Source organism: Ixodes scapularis, unplaced genomic scaffold (genome assembly GCF_016920785.2).
Source record: "Ixodes scapularis isolate PalLabHiFi unplaced genomic scaffold, ASM1692078v2 PGA_scaffold8__174_contigs__length_109621045, whole genome shotgun sequence".
In the NCBI taxonomy this organism is placed as follows: Eukaryota; Metazoa; Arthropoda; class Arachnida; order Ixodida; family Ixodidae; genus Ixodes; species Ixodes scapularis.
In genome coordinates, this window is record NW_024609883.1 from 102,113,143 (window position 1) to 102,139,107 (window position 25,965).

Sequence of the window (25,965 nt, forward strand, 5' to 3'; positions counted from 1 at the left end):
GCTGTGTATGCGCACTTCGCACGCATCAAGGAGCGGACTACCTAACAAAAAGCGTCCCTTTGTCAAATCTTGTCCCCGCAGGCATGTGGTCTGGAAAATGGGACATTCTTTCATGTAACACATATTTCCGACATTATGTATATATACAAAATAATTCGTCCAAGTCAAAAGACAGTCTGACATGAAAGGGTGGAACCAGAATAATTGAAACAAGCGACACTGTGATGTCGCTTTGTACTTTTCTTTTTTCTCCTTCATAAAGCAACAGCGAGTTTTCGAAATATTAAAATAGTAAAAATTGTGCCGAAATCGCCGCTGCCACTAAGATGATTCTCGACGCAGTGCGTTAGCATTTAGCGCAGGGATTCAAATTCCGCGAAAATAATGGGAATGTGAATATCGCAACAGTCCGCGTACTGTATGTAGTCTTCGGAGGGCAGTCTGTTCTCCCGGCTGTCGGCGGTTTCGCGCAAACGGTGTCGCTGCGCTTCGATTTTACGTTGTAGCGTACGTTGTTCCACGGCCGCTCGATCCCCTCCTCTCCCGCTTCCGGGGGGCACGTCACTGGAAGCTTGCCAAAAGACGCTTTCCTTTTTGGAAACAGCACGTAACGAGCGGACGAGCGGAGCGAAAGAGCACACTGGGAACCGCGCACCACGCTGCCGCGCCGCATAACTAGCCTATAGACCAAATTAGGACTGTTCAAACGAACGAAGGCTGCAAGCACCAGGGCAATAAATGATAACGCATTTAATAATATTAAATGAGGCACGTTCTTACACCAAACGGGTTTTATTATTTCGTAGCTGCATAGTAACTATAGTTTCACGGAGCACACACTTGCACGAGCACAAATGCAGGCTGGAGTTGTGCCCGCGTTTTACGAGAATTAACATCACCGCCAACCAGCAAACGGAAATACGAGCCTCCCCTAACCACACTCTTGCTCGCTTGCCCTCACACCCGAAGACCTCGCGGAAACTCCCGACGATTCTTCGGGACAAGCTCGTTCATCGGGACCTTCCAGAGACCCGGATTGATTCGCCCGGAACTTCCGATGGTTCAGTAGCGGCTTCATAAGGACATTCTGATGGCCCATCCAGGTCACTTCAGAAAGTCCTCGTCCTGCTTCTAGAGTTAATTCCAGAGATTACTGATAATTTATTCGGACATTCTTAAGATTCCGGATGGTTAATCGGAACATCTCAATGGTCCACTCCCACCTACAGAATAAAAAACATGTTGAGAGGCGGTGAACCATCCTTGGCACGATGGACGATAATAACCAGTACATCACACAGGAACGGCCCCAGCGATATGGCAGTTACACGGATACTTTGAAAGGAGCTTAGCCATTCTTTCTGGTAACAGCATTTACTCACTTTGCGGTGGACCGCGGCATACGCTACAAGCCATGTAAGCCAAATGCCGTGTGAATGTCACATGACCTTTGGGAGAAGCGCAGCAACACGCGTGGTGATGATACTCTCCTAGAGCCGGATTGGCTGGGATGGCCCCTAACGTCCGCCCCGGTTCATCGTAAGGTGAAACCGCGTACAGAAGTGGTCAACTACATTGGGCTGGCGATGGTCAAGGAGGTATTGCCCTCCTTAGTCTCCAGCTGGACGAGGCTGCCGCTAGAGGGCCTCTCCGATCCACTGGTCCACTTGAACAGCGTCTCGGCCACAAAGCTGAGCGGCGTCCAAGACCCGAAGTTGGCCTTGGGCATGGCGTTCCGGTTGGCCGGCGTGTCCAGCGTCACCGGCAGCAGCGCCACCACGGAAGCCGCCTTGGGCAGCCCGCTCTTGGCGCCGGCCAGACTGCCCACAAGGTGGTGGACGGCGGCCTTGGCCATGCCGTAGCCGATCATGCCGGGCGTGGGCTTGAGGGCGGCCTGGGCCCCCGTGAGGGCCAGCAGGCCGCCTTCCTTGAGGTGGTGGGCGGCCAGGCCCGCGGCGATGGCCGACGTCCAGACGCTAGACTTCCACATGGAGTCGCACTGGTGGGCGAAGTCGGCGGACGCGCAGTTGCCGCCCACCCAACCTCCGGCCACGCAGATGACGGCATCCACCTTGTCACCCTGGGGGGGAGATGGGATCTGAGTGAGGGCTTTAAGACGGACACTCGGAGAGAAAGTCGACGATGTCTCGCCAACTTTCTTGTTGAGGGTTGAAATTAGGGGCCTAGATCTCGATCGCATCTCCTTCGGGATAACACGTTACACAAGCTCAACACTGAGCCAAGTTGGCGGTGGGTTTTGTCTGTTGTTGCAGGTCAAGAATAGAAGGCATTCCCCACAAAGCTCTCTGCTCGCCATCAATGGAGGTATCCTCCTGTCCAGCGTTCGCCCTGCTAAAGTGGAAAGAGTGGAGGACTTTGTGGGAGGAGCTACACCATGCTTTTCTTAACCTGCAACAGACTATGGAGCGATCGTGAAATAGATGGGGAGCCGTACGACTTTTCCGGTGTTGGGACCCCATCAAATTTCACACGTGGCGTGTGGCGTTCTGAAGCCATTGACTGCACCTTTGTCTTTCGTTTTCTGTTTTACTACTTCTGAGAGTTATGACCCGGCCATGTTCAAACTCTGGCCGACCTATGCCGCGGATTATCTGTTGCCAGGAGTACACAGCGAATTTGGAAAGCTGACGTCGCCTAAAGAGGCATTCGCTCGTGTAAGGAACTAAACAAGAGTGCGCTGCATCAGCATAGTGTTGAGACGTATGCCCTATTATTATGTAGGAGGTGCTGCAAGAGATAAGCCTTCGATGGAGAGGGGAAGAGAAACTCTTTTTTCGGGGAAAGGGAGAGCGAGGAGTTTTAGAGTAGGAATGCGAGGCTCAAACGCACTTTTCGTGCGTTTAAGTCTCACATTTGAGCATCACTTTTTGTGCCCTGACATGCGTTTTGAGCCCCACCTTTTTTTCGTGAAATAAAAACCGATTCCTTGTTGCTGTATGAACGTGAAGCATTTATTCGTAGCCGAAGTAGATATATCGTTTCATCATTCATGGTCCCTTTAACGATAACGAACATTACTCTGCGTTTACAAGCACCATCTGTAGGGACGCGACTTTTTTTTCCCGATGGAGCCAATCAAGCAGAGCCAAAAGTACAGTCTCCTGCAATAAGAAAGACCCCCTGGGAGCGCGTGGCCGAGACTGTGGCTAGCGGGGTCGCTGTGCGTGCTCCGGGCGATTCCATTCTACCCTGAGGGGAGGACTCGCCCAGCTCAGCTAAAGCGCAACGCAAGCCTATCAATTTCGGTTACGCGGCGGAGAGCAATTCGTCAGCGTCATGCCACGGTTATGTCTCTCTAACGCCGCAATTGCTGTCCGAAGGAGACTTACCGGAGCCAAGGTGATTCTTCTCCGTTAAAGCGCGAGATCCGCGACATCCTTCTAACCAATGAATGTGCTCTTCGACAAATCTCATATTTCAAACATAGGACTAAGGTATAACTTCAATATTTCTTTATTTGGCCGTGCCGGTTCTGACATTTTACACCAGAAAGAACTAATAAAAAGACGATGACTATCTCGTTTCGAGCGATCGTGACCATATCTCTGGGCATGACGGCGATGAAGCGCGCTCTTCCGCTAAACCAAAACCAAAAGCGCGTTGAGGCCCGGTCAAGCTCCGTGTGAGCGTCCTCCCCCCAAAGCAGAAGGCAATCGCCTGAAGCGTGCGCACCGCCTCCGCCCGCCGCCGTCCCGGTCACGCGCTCCCAGTGGGTCTTTCATATTGTAGGAGACTGTACCTCGTCACGGCGCTTGTCGTCTTTTGGGTTTGCTCTCCCCGGAAACCAACCAATCACAAAAGAAAAAGCAGGATCGCGGCGCGTTCACTGTGAGTGACTGGCTTAGTCGGGATTCGAACCCACCACGTGGGGTTCGTAGGCCGGCGCTGTGCCTCGGAACCACCGAGGCAGCTTACAGATTAGTTCATTCGCGGTGGACGCAAAACGGCAACGGCACGCGCGTCCGGCCCCCAGACCCACCTGGAGCGCCTTGGCCACCGCCTGGAGCACGGCATCGTGCTGCTTGGTCCACGAGTCGCTCGACTCGACGAAGATGTTGGCGTCGGCCTCTTCGTTGGCGAAGTGGTCCACGCAGCCCACCCACCACTTGTGCTGCCGGAACAGGGACACGATCGAGCTGCCCAGCGCTCCCTTGCCGCCGTACACCAGCACACGTCCTGCCGTCGATGCCATGGTGCCCTCTGCTGCTTCTGCTCGCGGATGTCGACTGATGAGACTAGAGACGACGCTGCAGACGGACCGCGTCAAAGATTATCGCAACGTTTTTTTGTTTTTTCGTTTCTTATTGCTGTTCTTGGCTGTTTCTGCTATGACGGGGGAAGGGAAGGGGGAGAGCGCTTTGGTATCAAGGCGGGAAAGGGGGGATGGAACCGTCCCAGACGGAGTTTTATGAAGCTCCCTTTATCGTACAACGGCCCGCCCGCCGGATAAAAGAAAACAAATTCAATAAGTTGTTGTTGTTATATACAGGGCGTTTTTTTTTCTTTCTTTTTATTCTTTCACATTTGTTTAAAAAAATCCGTGAAAGCTACACTTCTGCTGTTTGTGCAGGTGAGTTATACGACCAGGGGGACATAGTACAGAGAGGTAGTCGGAACTACCAGTCGGCTAATTAAGTAAAATTTCTTAATTAACTTCTTAATTAGAGCAATTAGACATATGGTTCCAATTAGAAACTTGCTGAGCATCATCGAAAACCACTAAATTAACTCTTTTTAGCGCATCTTCTCGCCCGCGGTCCTGAGGCCGGATTCTCAAAGCGAACTTACGACGAAAAAAATGCGTACGACAAAGTTAAGAGAAAATCCGTATTCTCGAAACGAAATTGTCGTAACTTTTGCACAGGTTACGACAAAATCCTACGACAGCTCCGAAGCTGTCTTACGCACTTCTTACGATCAAATCAGCATGGCCGACAGCGCCGCGGTCGCAACGACCCACGGACGTTTATTTTTCTACGTGCGCTTCTCACGCGTCCCGACTTCAAGCAGCAAGAAGAAAGTAAAACGTACTTGAAACCGACCACGACGAACATGATCGCTGGATCCACAGACACCCGGAAATGGCAACAAAGGCGACGATCCCACCGACCAAGCGAGCTCGGCAGAATATATAGGCCTAGCAGGCACTCCGTCCCGTTCCGGCGCAGCATTGCTCAGACGGTCCTTGGCCAAGACCGTCTGCCCACGACCGGCTGGCTTGCTGAATGGAATCTGCCCGTGCGACCCTCGTGGACCCTCCCCGTATGAATAGTTTGATAGCTGAACTAAATTTCAGAGGTCAACCGATTCCCCTTATCATCTCGATCGCCTTGTTTTCCGAGGCAGCGGTGACGAACGCTGTCGTCGAAAAGGGACTCCTCGATTCTATCTCCTTGTTTTGTGTGATATAGAGCTCAAATAAACGCCGTATGGATTACCTTCGCAACACGGTATGTACACTTTGTTATTAGTATGCCATTTTTAACTGTCGAGCTTTATCGGTTTGTGGGAGCTACGCGATGCCGGTCCAACCTTTCTTTGCCGAGTGTCACGTCAGTATCGAGGTGCAATCGTAGAAGATCGGTCCCGAGGCGCTTACCGAAACGCGGTCTGAATCCAGCACTTCAATCAAACGCACGCGTCTGTTCAGTGTGAACAGGTATTTGCGTGACTCTTGCTGACACTCTCGTAGTTCAAACGTATCTTTTTGAACATCGGCTCACACCTGCATTTCCGAGGCCGTGAAAAACGCCGCGGCGGTTTGTTTCCTTCTACGTCGCTTTGGAAACGACTGGCACGGGGCTTTTACCAACGATGACAGTTGTGTTGACTTCGTAGCGATCGAGTTTGTAGCAGTCAACGAAGCGTTTAAATCGTGTTAGCGTCGATATACCACTGCACGGACACGAACCCCAGACAAGCGGTGGTGGAAAGGTCGCCCGTGTTTATGAGAATGAGCTTGAACACAACACGTTTACACACAGACAGGACAGGACATACACAGAGCTGTCTATCAACGAGTGGTTAGCCTGTGTTTGTTATTAAAAATCCACGTGCTCCGAACTATATGCCTAGCTCTCTAATTGGTTCGTTCTGCCGAAGACGCCGTTGCCATAGCAACAGCACCGGAAGTCATCGTTTCTCCGTAAAAGGTCGTAACTTTCCTCCTCTCACTTAAGAACGCGTTTGTGAATACCGTTCTCGCCTCATCTTACGATGATCGTAACTTTACGAACTTCGTAGCTAAGTTGTCGTAGGTAAGAGGTTTTTTATGAATCTGGCCTCTGCTCCCCAGTGGCTGCGACGCGCCAACACACATCCGCCCTACTTCCCTCCATTCTACGAGGGAGGCGAGGGGGTGGCTTCGCGCCGCGACCACCGGGGAGCAGGACCGCGGGCGAAAAGATGTGCTCCGATAAGAAACCGAAATCTAGAAACGCGTTCAAATGAAGCGTTTTTACAGAACGCCGTAAAATGCTGCTCCGACGTGATATCCTTATAAAAAGAGTTGATTTAGTGGTTTTCGATGATGCTCAGCAAGTTTCTAATTAGAACTATATGTCTATTTGCTCGAATTAAAATTTTCATTAAGAAACTTTACTTAGTTAGCCGACTGATAGTTGCGACTATCTTCCTATACTATGTTCCCCTGGCCGTATAACTCACCTGCACAAACCGCATAACTGTAGATTTCACGGCTTTTTTTTAAACAAATGTGAAAGAATAAAAAAAAGAAACACCCTGTATGTATATATATATAACGGTGTTCCATTTTAATTCGAACAGCTTTATTACAAAAAATCCGTAGAAGATGCACTAATACAGTTTGGGCAGGTAAGTTATAATATACGACTAGGGAGACATCATATAGGTGGCTTATCTTTGCGACAAGTCGGATAATTAACTAAACATCCCTAATTAACATTTTAATTAGAAAAACAATAATATGATTTTAATTAGGAACATGCTGAGCATAATCAAAAACCACAATTTCAGCCAATTTTAGAGCTTGAAGCTCGTGGGAAACTCGGGGGTGCATCAAAGTTATCACTCGTGCTGCAGGCGCAAAGCTAGCAGCGGCAAAACGCGGATGACTTGATTATCATCGCGTTTCGCTACTGCTTTGCGCCTGCTTCACGAGTGGTAACTTTGATGCACCCCCGAGTTTCCCACGAGCTTCAAGTCGTTCTAAAATCGACCAATATAATGATTTTCGATTATGCTCAGCATGTTCCTAATGGAAACAATATGATTATTTTTACAAATTAAAAGTTAGTTAAGGAAGCTGAGTTAATTATCCGACTTATCTCAAACATAAGCCACCTATATGATGTCTCCCTAGTCGTTTATTAAAACTAACCGGCCCAAACTGTATTAGTGCATCTTCTACGGATATTTTTTTTTTTTTTTCTATTAAAGCTGTTCGAATTAAAATGGAACACTTGGTATGTGCTGACGGTTAAGGCTGCAGGCTCACACATTTGCAACGATTCCGTGCAGCAACCAAAACGAGCAGAACATAGGGAAAACAGCAACTCATGCTTGCTTCGCGAAGCTACCTCTTGCATTGCGTGCCGCGTTGTCTATACGACAAATACTTGTTCCGATGGCTGCCGTTGTGTGTGCGCGTGTGTGTGCGCGCGTGTGTGTGTGTGCGTGTATGTGCGCGTGCGTGCGGGTGGGCTCTTTTGTGCACGATTCTTTAAACCAGTGTGTCGAACCGAAAAAAATACGGGTTCGGTTACGGTTCAGGTTCAGGTAAATTTATTTTGTTCCGGTTCAGTTCCGGTTCGACTAATTCGATCCGCGAACCGGTTCGCGAACCGGTTCGGGGCGCTGAACCGGTTCGCGAACCGGTTCGGAAATTATAAATGACAAATTGAAACACCAAAATAAATTACAAATAAAACATATGAAATCAGCACATACGAAACTGGATACATCGTAGCGTAAGGCTCAGGGATTTCTACCAGGAATGGTTTCTTTATGTGCACTCAAAGGTTACCTCACCGACGTTTACGCATTCGGACTTCATCTAATTGGGTCCGACGCAGTAGCTGTAAAATCCGCCACCTTTTCACAAACCCACTTACAAGTAGAACTCGCTAACTATCCCGCCACCTCGGCGTGTAAGCAATGGAAGGAACAGTGGGGAGAAAATACAGCTTTTTTTATTTGAACTAGCCTTCGGTAACTCAAAGTAGACCTTTAAAGAAGTTTTCATTAAACAAGATACGGAATATGAAAAACACTTCACCGAACGCAACGCCAGAAGGACGTAATAGGATAAATATTAAAATAGAGGAGTTCGCTGTCTTACAAATATGTTAGCTTCTAAGTGCCTATACGAGACCGGATGCATTATTATCAAACTCCACAGCCTTTTCTTTTCTCATTCCGATGGAAGCAAGCTTCAAGCACTCGCGCGTTTTAGAAACGTGTTATGGAATGAGCACACAGCAGCATTTAGGATTTACGAGATTGTAGGAAAATAAAATCCCGTGACGCGATTTTTTTTTTTTTTTTTTTGCACAGCCTTTTAATTTTTTTTTTTCCGTGCAAGCCGCGACCAGCGCAATACTGGTTCCTATGTCAAGATTCATGGATGCAGCGTTTGTCAAGATTCATGGATGCAGCGTTTATATTTCTAAGACTGAGTGGAGAAGAAAAATATGTAAGCGAGGTGTGTGTCAGTTGACGGCACTTAAAAAACAAATGGCATTGATAGCACATTCATTGTCAACAGCGCGTGGCCGAACCGTTTTGACATGAGCCGGTAACCGTTATTTTTTTTCCGGTTCAGTTCCGGTTCGGGTTCATCACGATAACAATATAACGGTTCGGGTTCGGGTTCAGTTCCGGAACAAATACCGGTTCGGTTCCGGTTTTCGGTTCGGTTCGGTTCCGGTTCGACACCCTGCTTTAAACAATGTGCGCCGTAAAACAAGAACAAAAAGAGAGGGACACAATATGTATCGCTTCGTGCTCTGTGCCTCTCCTTTTGTCCCTGTTTTAAAGCACACATTGTTAAAAAAAAAAAAAATATATATATATATATATATGTTTTATTGTATTTTGTTTATGAGTAACCACATTTGTATTTTGAGAGAAGAATAATATAATAAAAAAATACATATGCAATCACATCAAATCTTTTTAAAGGAAAAAAGTGGTAACACTTCATATTTGTAACAGGATTAAAAAAAATGTATACGTTTACAATTCTCTGTAATGCCGAAATAGAGCGCAGCTTTTGAGGACGAGGAGGGGAGGGTACAGAGGAGGAGGAGAGGCATAGCCTCTTTTCCGTACTCTCCTCTCCCTTTCCTCTCCTGCTCCCCTGCCATTTAGCGGGAAATTTCCCACTCTTAAGCAGGAGGAGAGGAGGGTACGGACAGGAGGGAGGGTATGCCCCTTTTCCTCCGTACCCTCTCCTCCTCCTCCTCCGCGCGTTGCATTATGGGAAACGTCCCATACTGCAACGCACTGGTCTCGAGTGACGTCACTCGTAACCCTCGTGACGTCACGTGTGACGTCATTATGGGAAACGTCCCATAATGCAACGCGCGGTTACGCCGACGGCGACGGCATTGCCACTCAGGCCGGAAACGGGCGCCTAAGAGCTGCGCTCGAAAAATGTAATCGAAATAATCCAATTTCTTTATTTCAGTTTCTTTTTTTTTTTTTTTTTTTAGTGTCAAATTTATAGTCTTAAAGATTATAGATGAACTATCATGTTTCGTTGTACTTGAGCCTCCTAATCAAAGTATGTGAAATGCGAAATCTAAATTTCATTATGCTATAAAGCGCAGCGCACTTCACGGGAATACTCTTGACGGTGAATATGCCTATTGTTTTAAAACTGGGGTGATGTCATATGTCCAATATAATAAGTTACAGCTGAAGAAGGGAGGACGAGGGAAAGGAAGTCTGGGGAGGGAGAAGCAGACGGAACGCTGCAGGGGAGAGGGGGAAACCTCCTCCTCTCTCCAGCGTTTTGTTGGTTCTGTCTGCTTCCTCCTCCCCGGTTTTCCTTTCCCTCACAACGGACTATAAATGCTAGTTAACAAGCAGTGTTGGACTTCAAATAGACTCTTTGAGTATGCACTTGAATTTACAATGTTTTTCTTTTTTTTTTTCTCGGATACTTTCCGAAGAAAGTACATAGCCCAAATTTGGTCTTGTTAAACTTGTATACCAAAATGATGTCTTGCCACCTCCAATTACCCCTCTGACAATGCATACCGTTTTTTTTTTTTTTAACACTGTGTAGGGGAATGAAAAGACGTCATGAAAGGTCGTGTTAAAAATTATGTGAACTTTACTTGAAAGGACATTGTATTTATGCTACTTTACTTGAGAGTACATTGTATTTATGCTACTTTACTTCAAGTACATTGTGTCCGGTGTACTTACTTCTTTAATTAAAATACATGACCTCTCATTTACTCCGTGCTTTACTTCTAATACTTTTCAGATGCGCTTTACCCAGCACCTCAATGCACCTAAATATAAGTCAGTTGCGATAAATATTACTATCGTCTGCAAGACGTTTCACCTTCCCAAAATCTGGTGCTAAAAAAAAAAAAAAAAAAAAAAAAAAACAGGTTACACTCTTCTTTTTTTTTTTTTTTTTTTTTTTGTTAGGGGGGGGGGGGGGGGGAGGTTTGATTTGAATCAAGCAGGGTCCCGCAAATTTGGCGTGGCTAATTCACGATCATAAACGCAAATCACGCCTTTACGGATACCTGGTAGTTCCAGGGCAGTGCAAGTAATGAAAAATAATACATGCGCGCCGGAATTTAGTATCACGAATTGCCGGCCAAGAAATAAGACACCGAATCAAACTCCATTGGACGTTTTAGTTATTATTACATTATCGATGTCTTGCTTGTTTGTTTTGTTTGTTTATTGGTCTAACCCGGGAGGGTAAGGCAACTGCGAGCGGGCATTACACGCCCGTCCAAGTGCACACACTCGGTGCTATGGTAGGCCCCTTGCTTTGGTTTACGTGTGTTGACGCGTCACATTTCAGGAACGAAGGCGTCACGTAGTCCAGTCAGTAATTGCGGGCAATTTAAAACATTCTCTCCCTCCTACGCGAGGGCGACCGATCGGACGACCTGATTCGTTGCTTCTTTGTGTTTCTATTACGTCTACGAAGAATCGACCAATCAAATTCTTCCCCTTTCCTCGACAGGCGGCCATACGAGATATTCAACAGGTTGAGAGAATGGCTTACAACACTGCCGAAAATATGCATTCCCTTACTGCAGTAGACCAAATTTTGTAAGCCAAACAGGTTCAAGGGTTCCGCGACAAATTTTTGAACATGGAAATACTATATATCTTATCAAGGAGTTTGACTGCCACTAAAAGGGTGTATCCACTCCCACTCTCTCTCGAAGTTTGGAATTTACGGGTAACGATAACTTGCTAGAACGCCAGACAAACACGAATTGTTTCTAGAGTAAGCAATTCAGAAATTCAGGGCAAGAATACTGATAGTCTAAAAGCCTTTCGTGGAACGCAGATCATACCTGGGATGAAATTTCTTGATATTCTTCGAGCAGGCGAGCAATCGTCCTCGATCCGTCAATCCAGAAAAAACTGATGTCAACCGCATTGCGACGACCCATGTCGAAATTCTTACAAACACGAAGTAAAGTAAAAATAGCCGTAATAATATTATAAAATAACAAAAATAAAATAATTTGCCATAAAATTGACTCGATATTCAGATAAGCATGTTAACAAAATATTATATTAAAAAAAATGCATATAAAACTAAGTGTAAAACTTGCAGCGCCACTACTTTGTTTGAGTTAGTTTTTCTCTTCAACTACAAGCCTAGTAACTCACCAAACCGAAACACATGTGCGTTCGGTGTACGAGCACTGCGCTCGCTTGGATGACACGTAACTGACGGATCTCCCCCGAGCTCCCGAAAATCGGTCATTCGGCAACCTAAAACACTACAAGTGAGTTCTCTTCTGATTTCCAGATAGCGCAAAAGCTTCCACTATACTCCCAACGAGCTTCAGATAACAAACAGGAAGCAGTATAGCCTCTGTTTACATTACGAGTCAAACCCATCAATTTTCGCCAAGATTTTCTCGTGATCGTTTCTTAAGGCGCTACCGATTCCCCGGAAGAATTGAACAATTATGCTTCATGCTGAGAAACTGTCGGAATGTTAATTAGACTTTAAAGTTTTAATTTTTACCGATGAATCGGGCAATTAAGCACTGTCCGGTCGGTTAGATCAAACACTCCCTCAGTAGCTAAGTTGATACCTCGATTAAAATAGGTGGCCCACGTGGCACTTAATAAAAAGAGAACCACACTCGGTGCCACATTTAGTCCGGGTTTATTGGAGCCAGTGAGAACACAGCTGTCGTCTAGGAGTCAGTTGAATTACGTACGGTACCGGCTGCACGAACCTCTAATCATAGCACGGGCCGTGACGTCATATCGTACCTGTACCTCGCTTGGAGGGATTAAAGGCTGTTTCTCGATGGGATGTCATAATTGACGACTTGTCTTTTCTTTTTTTGATTCTTCAGGAAATGGCGAAAGCAACGGTGTTCGTCACCGGAGGCGCGGGCTACGTGGGGAGTCACACCACGCTGGAACTCCTAAAAGCCGGTTACGACGTCGTCGTGATGGACAACTACCACAATGCTCATCCGGGTATACCATACATGCTCTAGCGTGTAGACGTACTAGTGAAATGAGGATATATGAACACATTTCTTCTTTAACTCTTTCTCTCTCTCTCTCTCTCTCTCTCTCTCTCTCTCTTAATAATACTGTCCATATAAAACTTGTTTTTTTTTTTTTCATGAACAATTAGTATACTTACCTTGAAACATATATCATCATAGTTATGACTTGCACATCATCAAATCAGCAGTCATTGTGGTGGACTGCTGCTGAGCACATATTTTCTGCAACATGCATTTCGCACGGCCGAATTTGTTTCTCTCGGCAAGAACCAGTAGGTATGATTCAAAATGGCCACCAGCACAGTACGACGATGCCATGTGCAAGCCATACGTGTAAAACTGCGAGACACAGTTGTGGAGACAGCATAAACAGATGGACAAACATGATTCCCAGAACTCTCTGTCCATCCATTTATGCGCTCCCCCTAAATTTTTATTGCAAGCAACCCGCTTATACTGACTGAGGAAAACTGAGTGTTTACTCTGAAACATTGGTCAATATCAATTGACACCTTATGAATTAATTGGCAGTAAGTTAGTTTGTGGCACCTTTGCTGCTATGCCAAAGGTCTTAGTCAATCATTCCCCCTAATTACCAGTATCTACATAGTTCATTCTAAACTCCTACTTGTCTGTTGAAATGCAGATCAAATATAGGGGGCATCGACTGGCTCTGCCATACAGTGATTTAGAAAAATTGGCTCTCTTGCACAGTGAGTTTTTTTTTTTATCAAGGGTGTAGTACTTTAATTTAACCTATAAAATTTCCAGGCATAGCTCCGTTTCTGCAAAAAATTAGAGTACCTTCCTTGACATTTTCAAGGTCAGGCGGAGGCAAAGTGCGATATTAAAGGAGCGATGCAACAATTTTTGTACTGTGCACAAATACCGCTTAAAACGGATCCCTAACGTTAATGACCTATGAAACACGCGTTCGTTTTTCACCCCACGCAATAGAAGTCCCAGAAAAAAATTTAAGAAAAACGAGCAGCGTTCACCCCTTCAACTCGCAGCCAGAACAAGCGGCCACGTGATTTGGAGCCGATTACATGCCGCCAGTGTTGATCATAGCCACGCGCTGGGGTTGGCAAAGCGCAGGACACGCGCTGAGTTCCAGACATTGTTATGGCTCGGCTGTTGTCGTCGTTGCAGCGATTGGACACGGGTCACAACCCGAATGCTTCTCGAGCTAGCAATTGTCACGAGCCCAAGTCGAGTGTTCACGCAATGCTCGGGTACAATCTATGAACCGCATTCAAATATCGTCACTTGGGTGTACTGCGATTCCCGAGTTACGTCATCAAATTTTGCAAAGGAGAGATTGAACGAAAATGATCGCTTTTGTTCTTGAAATTACACCGCAACAAAGGAGTTTCTTGGCCAATGGCGTTGCGTGTGAGTATCCTTGAGTCCCAGGTGTGCCAGTAAGCTCGTGTAGAGAGAAAAAACATTCCAATTGAATATCGTTGCACAGCTCCTTTAAAGGAACACTGACACCAACAAAATTTATTTTTTATTTTTTGCCAGGCGATTTATTATGGTGTCGGAAGACTACCCAATCAATAACTTGCTAAAGTGGCACATATATTTTTATGCAAATAAAAAAATGCAACTGCTTGAAACCAATACTGGACTGGGGAGGAGGAAGAAATATAGAGAAGAGAGCTCGTGGCGGAAGTCACATGGCTGTGATACTTTTTTTTTCCTCCAAACAACGCATTTGCAGCTTTTTAGAAGCCACAAAAAATGGATATTATATTTCTTTTCGATTTTTATTATTGTGTGCGTGCTTTCGATGACCTATGACTGATTATATTTGGTGGTTGTGTCTAAACCATAATAAACGGCACATGTCCACGGAGAAGAGTGAGCGCGACCCAAACCGACCGCTTCTCGATCGGCTATTTTCGGTCGAAAAGAAAGCAAATTTTGAGCCGCAAATTGTTTTTTTGGGTAGTTGGGCTCTTGTATGTAATGTACAAATAAAAACCAAGGCGAGCATAAATACCCTATCAGTGTCCCTTTAAAGGGACGAAACTTTAAAAAAAAGATATATATACAGTTAGGAGTGGCGTTCTGTAGTTTTCTGTGTCCTCAATTTTATACACTGAAGTGGAGAGCAGGCAGACGTACAACCCTTTATTTTAGAAAGAACATTGCCGCTGTCCGCGATTTGTCAAGGGCATCACCACGACAATCAATTGCCAATCCAGCTGTTGCAGATGCACCACTGAAAAGCAGTTTGTGTTGGGGTGTGCACTTTGTACACCAAAGAGAAAAAGCAATGGACCTTTTTCCAGTAAGCGTCTGCGCATGCGCACACCCTTTTCCCTTGACCTTGACCGCCCTTTCGCCATTCTTGGGGGGCACTTTTTTCTTGCGACACTAATCTGTTCCAATGGGAGAAGGCAAGTCCGGTTGCCCTCCATTTGTAGTAGGCGGCGTAACCGTCATGAGGCGCTCCTTACTGGAAAAAGGTCCATTAGCAGAATGAAATCTGTTCTGTTTTTCTCTCGCTCTACATTCTGTCTACATTTTGCAAAGCCCTACATTTTTCGAAGCTCTACTAGTTGCAAAGCCTAGGTGCAGGCTTGACATTGGGTAATGACGCTAAGTATCTGTCCGTTTCGCAAAGAGGTAGTGTAGCTGGGATCCAGGCCACTTCGCTGCTATATTTATAGGGCCCGCTTCCAGTGATTCGTGACAGTAAATCCTTTCGTAGGCAATAATTTATGACCCTTGCGTCGACTAAGGAGACAATTGAAGACACTTTGAGACCCGTTTTTATTTTTTTCATTAAACCCTTACGAAGACTTTTTATATACATTTTTTCTTCCCCCAAGCCTCAGTCAGAACTTTTGATATTTAACATTACCGTGGTGTGCGTAAGAGTGACAAAATAATCTATAAATGTAATGGTATTAAGCTTGTAGATGCCTCCAATAGAAAAAAATATAATAATATTTTCTGAAACTGCTGCAGCTTCGCAATTTTTGTCGTGCATACCGATTCAGCAAGCACTGTTAACTGGAAGCTTTGGTTGGCAAACTAACATATCTGCAGCTTTCAAGCAGTTTGGTTGCCTGCTCAGATAACTGTGTTCCTCAGCTGTACGCTTTATCAGGGTCAGATAGCGAGCCTGTAAAGAGCTCTTGCCAGGGTGCTTCACAGTCTATTTTCTATGGCTATATCTTGGAGGTGAAGTCCAAAGAAGACACCTTTTAATCTGAACTGTGAAAGATAGCATATTGTTTCAATGTTAAGATATGATATGAAATAAAACAAAACTGGAAATAACAGAGCCTTGAACTAGGGACCTTTTACAGTGGCGTGTCATGAACACCCCCCGTTAGGGTTGTGATATGTTCAACTACAGCTTGGCAAATAAAGCTGTAGTAATTGTCTTTGAGACATTCTTTAGATCAGATGTCTCAAATTAAAAAATTAAACAACTAGTTTTTCTTTTTATTTTTTTTTCTCTCAGATATTTTTAAAACCAAGTTGAAAAGGCTATTGAGCAATAGTTTTCTGTCGCTCCATCCTCATCTGTGTTCTCCCTTTCCTTTTTCAGCTTGAGAGGCTCTAGTGATAAGTTTGTTCTGAACATACCAGCTTTTCTCGTACCAGGATAATAATGCTACTACTCCATTGCCCATTAAAGTAGTGGCACAAGGGTCGAAGAGGAAACTTTTCATCTGTCCAGAGTGGATTACAAGCTAGTTCAGTGCAGTTCTTAATTGAGGATGCCATTGACCTGGGTTTAAAAGAGCTATACTCAAATTCAACTGCATCATTCTCTGCTGCTGCGGTGTGCAGATGGAAGGCTTCAAAAACCTTCCAAAATGATTACTGCATTGCGTTGGACCTAGCTAGTTTATTTGTTAGTGAAATGATCAAAGAAGCTACTTTATTTCCTCCTACACTTACAACGCTACACAACACAAAACACACTCCCTTACCAGGCTCGTCTGACGGCGACTCATTGAACTGTGCCGGTTCAATGCTGAACAGTTTATAGTCGTTTGTGACCATAGGAATCCTCGTTTTTTACTCTATGCTTCCCTCGACTTGCGAGTGATTAGCTTCTTGCAATCTGTACTTTGTTGATGATATGCTTCTATGGATTCACTTTTTTATGTACAAGACTTGTTTCTTACCTGTCTGGTGCCACACCATATTGATTTATTAAATTAGCTGCTTGTTTCTTATGAGCGATTTTTTTTATTGCTACTGAGCCCTGCTGCAGGTTGCTGGGTCTTCTTGGGTAAAATCCGTTGACTCCCTCCTCATAATAGACAGATCTCACCAGCTAGTTTGAGTGCGCCACCGCTGCGGACATGCGTCGTGGGAGCTCTAGTCTTTCTGCACGCGCGACAACCCTGCTAGAGGTCTGTGCGAGCAGAGCACGAGGTGGCATGAGCTGTCTCGTGAACTGGCGTCTGCCTCCTACGAACTACAGTTATGGCGGCGTGACGCGTGCGTGGAACGCTTGGTGAGATCGGTCTATTGTATTTTGCATTTGTTTAGACAGCAGGAAGTTAACCTCAATGGGCATCCAGTGTCTTGGCTGTATAGATGAGACATTTAGCCACTGTAGCACTGTAACTAACTGTACTGTAGTGGTACACAACATTTCCACCCTTACTCAAAGAGCTTAAGTAAGAATTGCTATTATTGTCCATTTGCAGCCAAGGACGGCAAGATGCCAGAGAGTCTGCGGAGAGTCCAGGAGCTGGCAGGAGGGAAACCAATCACCTTCTACAAGGCTGACCTGTTGGATCAGGACGGCATCGACGCCATCTTCCAGAAGGCAAGTTCGCTGGGCTTCTTTCAAAGCCTGGCTGAACTAGCGGGGTTAACTGCGACCCCAAGATGGTTATGGGGGCACTTCCCCAATGTGGACACTCCCGGTGCGTGCTTCGAGGTCCGATTCGAGTGGCTTTGCCACAACTTTGAGTGACATCGATTCTTATTGCTTCGAGAGACCGCAGTTGCTTTTGACGTGGGCCAGCGTGGTACGGCATGCATGCAGAGTTCATGTCTGCATACAAGTTAGGGGCCCCCGACATCCCAAAACAAAATTATTTTTTCGCATGAAACATTTTAGTATGGCATTGAAACAACACCCAAAGAATTTGTCGCTGAAGAGAGGCACAGTCGCCGAAGAAAAAATTAAGTCACTGAAGCCAGCTGACCATCTCAGCATGAATAAGTATCTTTGCAGAGGCCCTTGAGGGATGTACATCATGTAGTTGTACTACACTGACGAAATTGCCCTTTCGCAGTGGCGCATTGAGGCAGCTCAGCTTAACGCGATATAAGTATAATCATCCGTACATTAAACTTCTCTTTCTCTTATGAAGTTCTTTATTGATGTTGAGCTGATCCCGTGAACTTCGGCGTAACTCGACTGGCCTCTTGCATCTCCCACAGCACAAGTTTGACTGCGTGATCCACTTTGCTGCGCTCAAGGCCGTGGGCGAGTCCTGGCAGATCCCGCTGGACTACTACAGAGTCAACCTGGGAGGGACCGTCAACCTCCTCGAAGTGGGTCCCTCGGACACGTGCTGTTTGCTACACAAATTAATCCAACGTGTGCACTACAGCGCAACAAAGTCTCGTCGATGAGATGCAAAATTAAATGCTATTGCCGGTCAGGGTGAGATGGGAAGGGGATTTGTTGGCTGTCTGACATCAGGCTTTTTGTTTATGGACAAAGCTAGGTTATATGCATGACATTTCTGCTATGAACACATTCTGTCAAAACAAAGGCATTCCCTTCACAATACAAGGAGCATGCCAATCTCTTGACTCTCTTTTAAAATTGTCGCGTTAAAGCGTAGCCTTCTGCACAGGGGGAAAGCCAGCACCATCTGCGTCAAATCCGGCCGCCAAAACTAGGAGACAAAACAAGACAGAAAGAATATTTGGATGGTGGTGCCCTCTCGCATCCACGGGCACTTCACAAAACTCTCCTCTTTTCTTTTTTTTATTTTTGCGAAAAAAACAAACCTTGTTTGTCACCCCCCCCCCCCCCCCCCCCCACCTACGACTTACCCTTCTTTCTTAATTCATCAATGCGTCCTCCTACCAACGTCCTACTTCCTCTAGGAGAGGGTGGTAAGCTGTAAAGGGGAAGTATAGAAGAAGCCGTATTTTTGGTTGGTTTCTCTTACAAAATGCAAAAAAAGAGGTGGTTCGTTGCATGGCCGCTGGGATACCTGCCAACACTCCCTTCGGAATTGCTCCCCCTTGCCTGGTGCTCCTCCTCTCTCTTTTGCAGCAACTGGTGGTCTTGCTCTTACGTGAAAGGAGCAGGCTTTCACCTTGTATAGGAGGTTACGGTCAAAGGGACCATGCAATGATATTCGCTTGGAATGTTTTTCACTTTATACCGAGCTTACAGGCACTATTGAGACCCAAGTACACTCACATGCAATGCCGCTGATCAATGATGACGCATCCAATGCCGCCCCTTTGTGGCAGAGTAATTTCAAAGACAAAAGCGAGTGTTTTCTTTCAATCTCTCTTTCGCAAAACTTGATGATGTAACTGGGGGTTCGCTGTACTCCCCAATGACGATATTTGAATGCGGCTCATAGATTGGACCCAAGCACTGTGTGAGCACTCAATTTGGGTGCATTATAACCAATAGCTCGGCAAGCATTCGAGTAGTGACCCGTGTCCAATCGCTGCATTGGCGACAATGGCCGAACCATAACAGTGTCTGGAACTCGGCGCATGTCCTGCGCTTTGTCAAACCCAACGCGCGGATATGATCAACATAGGCGGCATATAATCGGCTCTAGATCACGCGGGCGCTCGTTCTAACTGCAAATTAAAAAGATAAACGCTGCTTTTTTTTTTTCAGCTTCTGTTGCGTGTGGTGAAATACAAACTCCTGTTTCATAGGTCATTAACGTCAGGGATTCGTTCTAAGTGATATTTGAGTGAAGTAGAAGAGTCGTTGCAGTGCGCCTTTCAAGATTCTTCGTTTGCCTTGAATCTGCACCAGGTGATGAGGAAGCACGGGGTGAAGCGGCTCATCTTCTCGAGCTCGTGCACGGTGTATGGGGTGCCCCAGTACCTCCCGCTGGACGAGGACCACCCAACAGGGCAGCGCTGCACCAACCCTTACGGCCGCACCAAGTATTTCATCGAGGAGGTGCTGAAGGACGTCAATGCTTCCGAAAAGGTGCCTCTCCCAATGGTTTTTGGAGGAAGACTGTAGCTGTCCCAATCTGTGCTCCGTGAGTGTCGGACTGTCGGTATGTCTCAGTGGCACCAGGTGTGAATAGACCTCTTGCCAAAGTACCCGAGCACCAAGGAGTATGCCGCAAATGTAGTCCCACGTGTTGCATGTTCTGGTGTTTGCGGCGCGGTAACTGTTCTGAAGTGGAAATCTTAAAACTAGCAGCACTTCGCACGCACGTTTGTCAATGACTTACTTTGGTGTTTTACACGGATAAGGCAGGTGCATGTACAGTGGTCCAATTCTTTAATAATATCAAGCGAGCGTCGACCGCCACAACGGCCAGCGCTGTGCCACGGAGAAATGCGGCGTCACGGGAGAGATTAGGCGCGTGCGCACAAAGCTCTGTCCATTGCGAGCGTCTGCTAGGCTATTCCGTTGACCGCACACCGCTTCTGTTCATTATCTGCTGGCATAGCTAACCGCCTTTAAGCAAATATCTGAACAGTGCTTGCTTGCATGACACTGCTCAGGCGTGGCATAAACCGCGTGTCATCTCAAGTTTAATTTACTTTTTTTATCTTCCATTCCACGTTTGCGTTTACATTTGTGAACCAACAAAAATGAAAAATACAGTTACGCAACAAACTGAATGGAACGATGCATTAAACTATATACCGCAGACAATGCTACGAACTGTCAAAACAAATCCAGTGCGTTCACCCTGCCATGTGACATTGTGCTTCCACGTGCGGTTGCATGCAGTTGTACCCAACGGGAAAGCCACGTGACGCACTTTTAGCGATGGACTGGCCAAGATGGCTCGTAGCGTCGGATGCGGTACAACACAAAGTGATACGGAGTATAGGCAGGGCTTCCGCTTGGTGTTTTGTATTATCAACTGCGTTGCTGCTGTCGTCATCTAGCTTATGTAGCCGGGTAGTCGCACTTTTCTTTGACCAGCGGACACGCACATATTTTTATGCCTCCTCGAGTGCCCATACAAACACGGGAACGTGCTGTAGGAATGTCGATGGGCGGCATGATGCAAAGGGATATAGCAGCAACAGTCGGGTGTTACACAGGCTAACGTCAATACGATTGTGAACGCATTCCAAGAGGAGGGGCGTATCGGCGATGCACTTCGACGTTGCAAGCGCCCTACCCTCCTTTGCTACGGAGCTGGGGCTGTGTGCGATTAACGGAATAGTATGCAGACGACACTCCCACCAGAAAGGGTTCTGTGCGCACGCGCTTAATCTTTCCCATATTGCCACACGCCTCCGCGGCAAACCAAATTGGATTTGCTCATATCATGGACAAAGTGTGTCGTGCCACGCACAGGCCAGAAAGAGTGGCCTTGGAAGGTGACTCGTGTAAAGCCAGATCCTTTTCTGGAACTTTGTTTGGTGCTTTATCTTCCACAGCAAATATAAAAGAAAAATATCAGTTCAAGATTTTTTTTTTTTACCTTCCAAACTCAAATTTTGTGGCAAAACTTGAGGGACACCTTAAGGTTTCAAACCATTTGCGGTTATAAGCTGCACTTACTGGAACGAAAATAGCGGTGTCCATCAGACGCTTGTTTGTGTAGGTGAAAGGGTCAGTGGCGTGCCAAAGTGACCTCCCATTTCTCCGCATTTCTGCAGGGGTGGACAATAGTGCTGCTGCGCTACTTCAACCCCGTGGGGGCGCACGAGTCCGGCGACATTGGGGAGGACCCCCAGGGGACGCCCAACAACCTGATGCCCTACGTGTCCCAGGTGGCCATCGGACGGCGCTCCGAGGTGTCCGTCTTCGGCAACGACTTCGACACCCCCGATGGCACGGGTCAGTGGAGCGGTGCAATGACTGTATACTTGCAGTAAATACCACTCAAAATTAATTGTTGCTGCTCGTAACTTACAAAACAGAGGCAGTTGCAGAAAAAAAAAATATTGGAGGAGCAAAACGAGCAGCATTCACTACCCTCACAGCCAGAACAAGTGGCCACATGATCTGGGGATGATCATATGCCGCTAATCATTGGAGCAACTGGATGCTTCTCGACTCATTGTCACAAGCCCAAATCAAGTGCTTATGCAAATGCCAATCTCCAATCTATGAGCCGCATTCAAATATATCGTAGCACGGAAGTCACTACCATGGACCACATCAGCACCGCGGCCCCCTGCCACATCATCAGGTCTTACGAAGGGGGGACCGAAAAATAATGTCCGCTTTTATCCTTGAAATTATCCGGCAGCCAGGAAGCTTCCTGTCCAGTGGCGTTGCACACGCCGACATACTTGGGTCCCACTAGTGCCAGCAAGCTTGCGTAAAGCGAAAAAAACATTCCGATTTGCTATTGTTACACTGCCCTTTTAAAAGAGTGTCCGTGCCTTAACATTGTTCCATCGTCTGCTTCCAGGAGTGAGGGACTACGTGCACGTCGTCGACCTCGCCAAGGGCCATGTTGTGACCCTCGACAAGGTGGTGGCCGGGAGCCTCAGCGGCTGCAGGGTATGACATGCCGCGATTTTCATACGTCTATGTGTGTCGCGATTTGGTTTGTCCTCACTCTTACATATATGCAGCCGCTCTCGTCTTTGACAAAATTAGCTGCAAAGAGACTGCGTCATACGAGGTGGCCGCATTTTCGCCGAAGCCCAATCAGCGGTATGGTTCCCGGAATACGTCTTTGACCAATGTGTCTAGTGTCCCATCTTGCCCATAGATCGAAAGTAAACCCGAGGTGGCAGCAGACGACATCTGTTGCCACCCCTATGACGTCATTGGGCGGAAATCGAGGGACAACGTTTGAGGATGCAGTAAAGACACCGGTCAAAGAGGCGTTCCAGGCACCATAGTTGGAAGCGGCGGGTCACCAGAGCATGATAAACGAGAGTACTAGTCCGTAAAAGAAGCTCGGTAGGGCGGTTTGGAGGCTTGGCAGCCGTGGTTCTATTTGCACTTTTTTCAGGCCTTCAACCTGGGCACGGGTCGGGGCTTCTCGGTGTTGGAGGTGATAGCGGCCTTTGAGCAGGCCTCCGGGGCCAAGATCCCCTACCGGGTGGTGGAGAGGAGGCAGGGAGACGTCGATCAGCTCTTCGCCATGCCCACTCTGGCTTCACAAGAGCTCGGATGGAAGGCCGAAAAGTCCCTGCTCGACATGTGTAAGTCGGCAGGAGCTTGGCATTGGCCCGGCTCCCCGTCGGATGCCGAGATACGCGATCTTGACTAGAGCTGTTGCAAATTTGTCCGGCCCCACACCTTGCCACTCCCTGCCTCGGGATGGCATACTGGTAGGAACTGTGATCCCATAGGCAAAATGAAGTCTAGTCTAATCAATCAATTACGCAGGAACTCGGCGTTGGTCCGGCTCCCCGTCAAAAGCTACGATGCATGCTTGTAACCAGTCAGTGGGAAGGTGAGGGCAGTAAGGAGGGGTTTCAGTTGTCCCACCTTGGACAACGCTTCAAGACCTTGTGCACCTCGAGTGCACGCGCGAAGCGCAAGCACGGCAGACAGCATGGAGCACGTGGTGGAGGCCAGACGTTCGGAAGACGCGCCCTGTCATTTTTATGCTGTTGGCGACTAAAGTTCTACTTCCATCCGAGGTTGCAGCAAAAGAATGCCACAGGGCAAGAGTGTGAAGAAATCTGATAGCAGACGGTAGAGGTAGTGTTTCAGCATTGCTGCAGACAGGCAACATGCCTGCAAGCCCAGTTGGCTGAACGCTGCCTCTGCTTTATTAGCATGGCTGTTCGCGCGAGTAAGGAATTTTCTAAAACCATGTGCTCAAGCTTCGAGCAACACTGCACAGAACTTCATGAACTGAAGTGGGAGTTTGCCCTTGAAGTTAGGAATTTCTGTTGCTTAAATGTTGCTGACACTGCCGATTTTTCTTTGCAGGCAAGGACATGTGGAACTGGCAGAAGAAAAACCCAAATGGATTTCTAGAACCGAACCGGGCCTGATAGACCCGAATTGCGTTGTTTTTTGTACGTCGACGACCGCCGTCCCTGCGATCCTTCCGTGTCGCCAAAGAATGCACCGAAAGCAATCCCAGGAACCACCATGGTCTGCCTGGTCTTGCCAGTTCGTAGCAGAGCCTTTTTTTATGTGTTTCAGTCTCGTTTGTACATGTTTTGTTGCTGTGCTTGGTTGTGCTAGTCAACTAGTCAAAACCGCGCCTACGTTCTAGTCCCCCGCCCCCCCCCCACCTCCGAACTTTGTTATATGCCAAACCCATAAATGTAGCGTTACCTTTTTATCTGCACGCCGCACACTTTTTGACGGGTGCAAGGCTTTTTTTGTTGTTGTTTGTCGTTATGCGGTGTGCCAGTTATGTTCAACTTATTTACACGATGTTACACTTTGGTTCCTGTTGTTTCTTTCTAAAAAGCCCTATTGCCGATCTCCCAAAAATACCCAGTATATTTTTGCAATAAAGTAGCATTTGTTTTTGTACTGCATTGCCCAGTCTGTTCCAAGTGTGGTACACCCGTCTCAAGTCACTGTTAGACCTCTGCATTGGTGCTCTGAAGGTCAGTCCAGACTGGGGAGATACCCTAACAAGAACAACAAACTAGTGTTTACTTCACAATGGCAATAGAACTAGAACTTTTAGGTTCATGGAGTGCTGTCATTTGTGAGGCTCAACTCTTTTTTGTGGCTGTTACGCCATTTAGTTCATTCTTAGATGCTTCCTAACATTTTACTTAACTCGGATGCAAAGGTGTTTCAGGGAGGGACTGTGTGCATGTTTTAGCATGACCCTTCCGATTAGTTTGGGTCTAGCTTCGAGACGATGTTACGAAAAGCGACGACTATTTTTAGATTAAACGGCACCTGCATACGGTGAAAACGCTGAGACACAGGCAGAGTGCCCGACACAACTCAAGGCCTAGGAGCATGCAACTAGACTAAACTCGGAGGAGCCACTTCGTCAAGCGATAGAGTCGCATGACCGGTCGTGCATCAAGCTTCCCACAATGCCGCTTGTTTACACTTTTCATCTTTGAAGAATAACAACCATAAACTTTGGCCAGCTACTCCATTATTATTTAACAAGAGAACACTCAAAACGCTGCTGACCAAAAACTATAAATTATGGTAAAAAAAAACAAAAAGAACAACACAAGCATTGATTTCATAGATGCTTGTCAGCGTCCTGCTCTGTGCGGTGCGGTGAGGTGAGGTGAGGTGAGCGAGCGAGCGAGCGAGCCATTCACACGAGGAAATTGGGAGATTTGCATTCAGAAACAACTAAGGTCATGAATGACGGACCAGTGAGACATCTGGGTAGGATTTCGAACTTGCAGACCAGGCATCCATTGAGCCGCGTGTTACCTCGGGGCAACCTAGGCGGATTTGCGCAAGACGCTCTGCGTGAAAGCTGAAGGGAAAAATTTTGAGTACGAAGCCAACTTAAAGCGGGTCGTAGGTGGCACCACCTGGGATCAACTACAGTGGCTTAAAGGGGGTAGTGTAATGAACGAAACCGGAGAAGCGGCACAGCGTTGGAAGACAGCCGAGGGTGGCGCTGGCGCTTGCAGCACCGTCGCTCCGGCTATGGCTCCCGCTTGGCCAGCTTGGCTCCAGCCGATTCGCAGCTGTCGACTACACCGTCGTCTGCTAGTTTCACATTTTTATTCACCTACGAACACAAATCATGTCGATGGAAGTTCACTGGAAACAATTGTTTTTGAGGTATTTATATTAATTCTGAAGCGTGTTAGGGGGCCTCTATCTGCCGGCCGATGGAGGCACCTCAACGGAGCCGCGGATCGAAGCGCCCCTAAACCGTCTTCCAAGGAGCGGCCGTTCACGATGCATGGTGGAGGCTACGCAACAACTACACTACCTCCTTTAAGCCACTGTAGATCAACTAAGTGAAAGTTGAGTGTAACATTCCTATTAGTGTCTTTGGTTTATTCATATTTGTTGTCTTAAACCTGCATGGTTAAGTTACTTCGAATTTCACAAAACTGAAATGCTGCCGTTTTGAAAGTTTGATGATAGACATTTTTTTCAACGTAA

At 46.8% G+C, this 25,965-nt stretch overlaps 2 protein-coding genes across 2 annotated transcripts; one reads left to right on the plus strand and one right to left on the minus strand.

The window, feature by feature from the left end:
* Positions 1-776: 776 nt before the first annotated feature.
* Positions 777-11,642, minus strand: LOC8038398 (dihydropteridine reductase). The gene is made up of 3 exons (XM_029967004.3): positions 11,562-11,642; positions 4,001-4,268; positions 777-2,080 (listed from the first exon to the last, which is right to left on the minus strand). The coding sequence occupies exons 2-3, from the start codon at positions 4,211-4,213 to the stop codon at positions 1,571-1,573; spliced, it is 723 nt and encodes a 240-aa protein (XP_029822864.1). The 5' UTR covers positions 4,214-4,268; positions 11,562-11,642; the 3' UTR covers positions 777-1,570.
* A 206-nt stretch (positions 11,643-11,848) lies between these two features.
* LOC120850504 (UDP-glucose 4-epimerase) lies at positions 11,849-24,398 on the plus strand. Its single transcript, XM_040223008.2, has 9 exons — positions 11,849-12,002; positions 12,588-12,714; positions 17,438-17,559; positions 18,183-18,296; positions 19,765-19,944; positions 21,591-21,771; positions 22,352-22,443; positions 22,904-23,096; positions 23,836-24,398. Exons 2-9 carry the CDS (start codon positions 12,591-12,593, stop codon positions 23,898-23,900), a joined length of 1,071 nt encoding a protein of 356 aa, XP_040078942.1. The 5' UTR covers positions 11,849-12,002; positions 12,588-12,590; the 3' UTR covers positions 23,901-24,398.
* Positions 24,399-25,965: the final 1,567 nt, after the last annotated feature.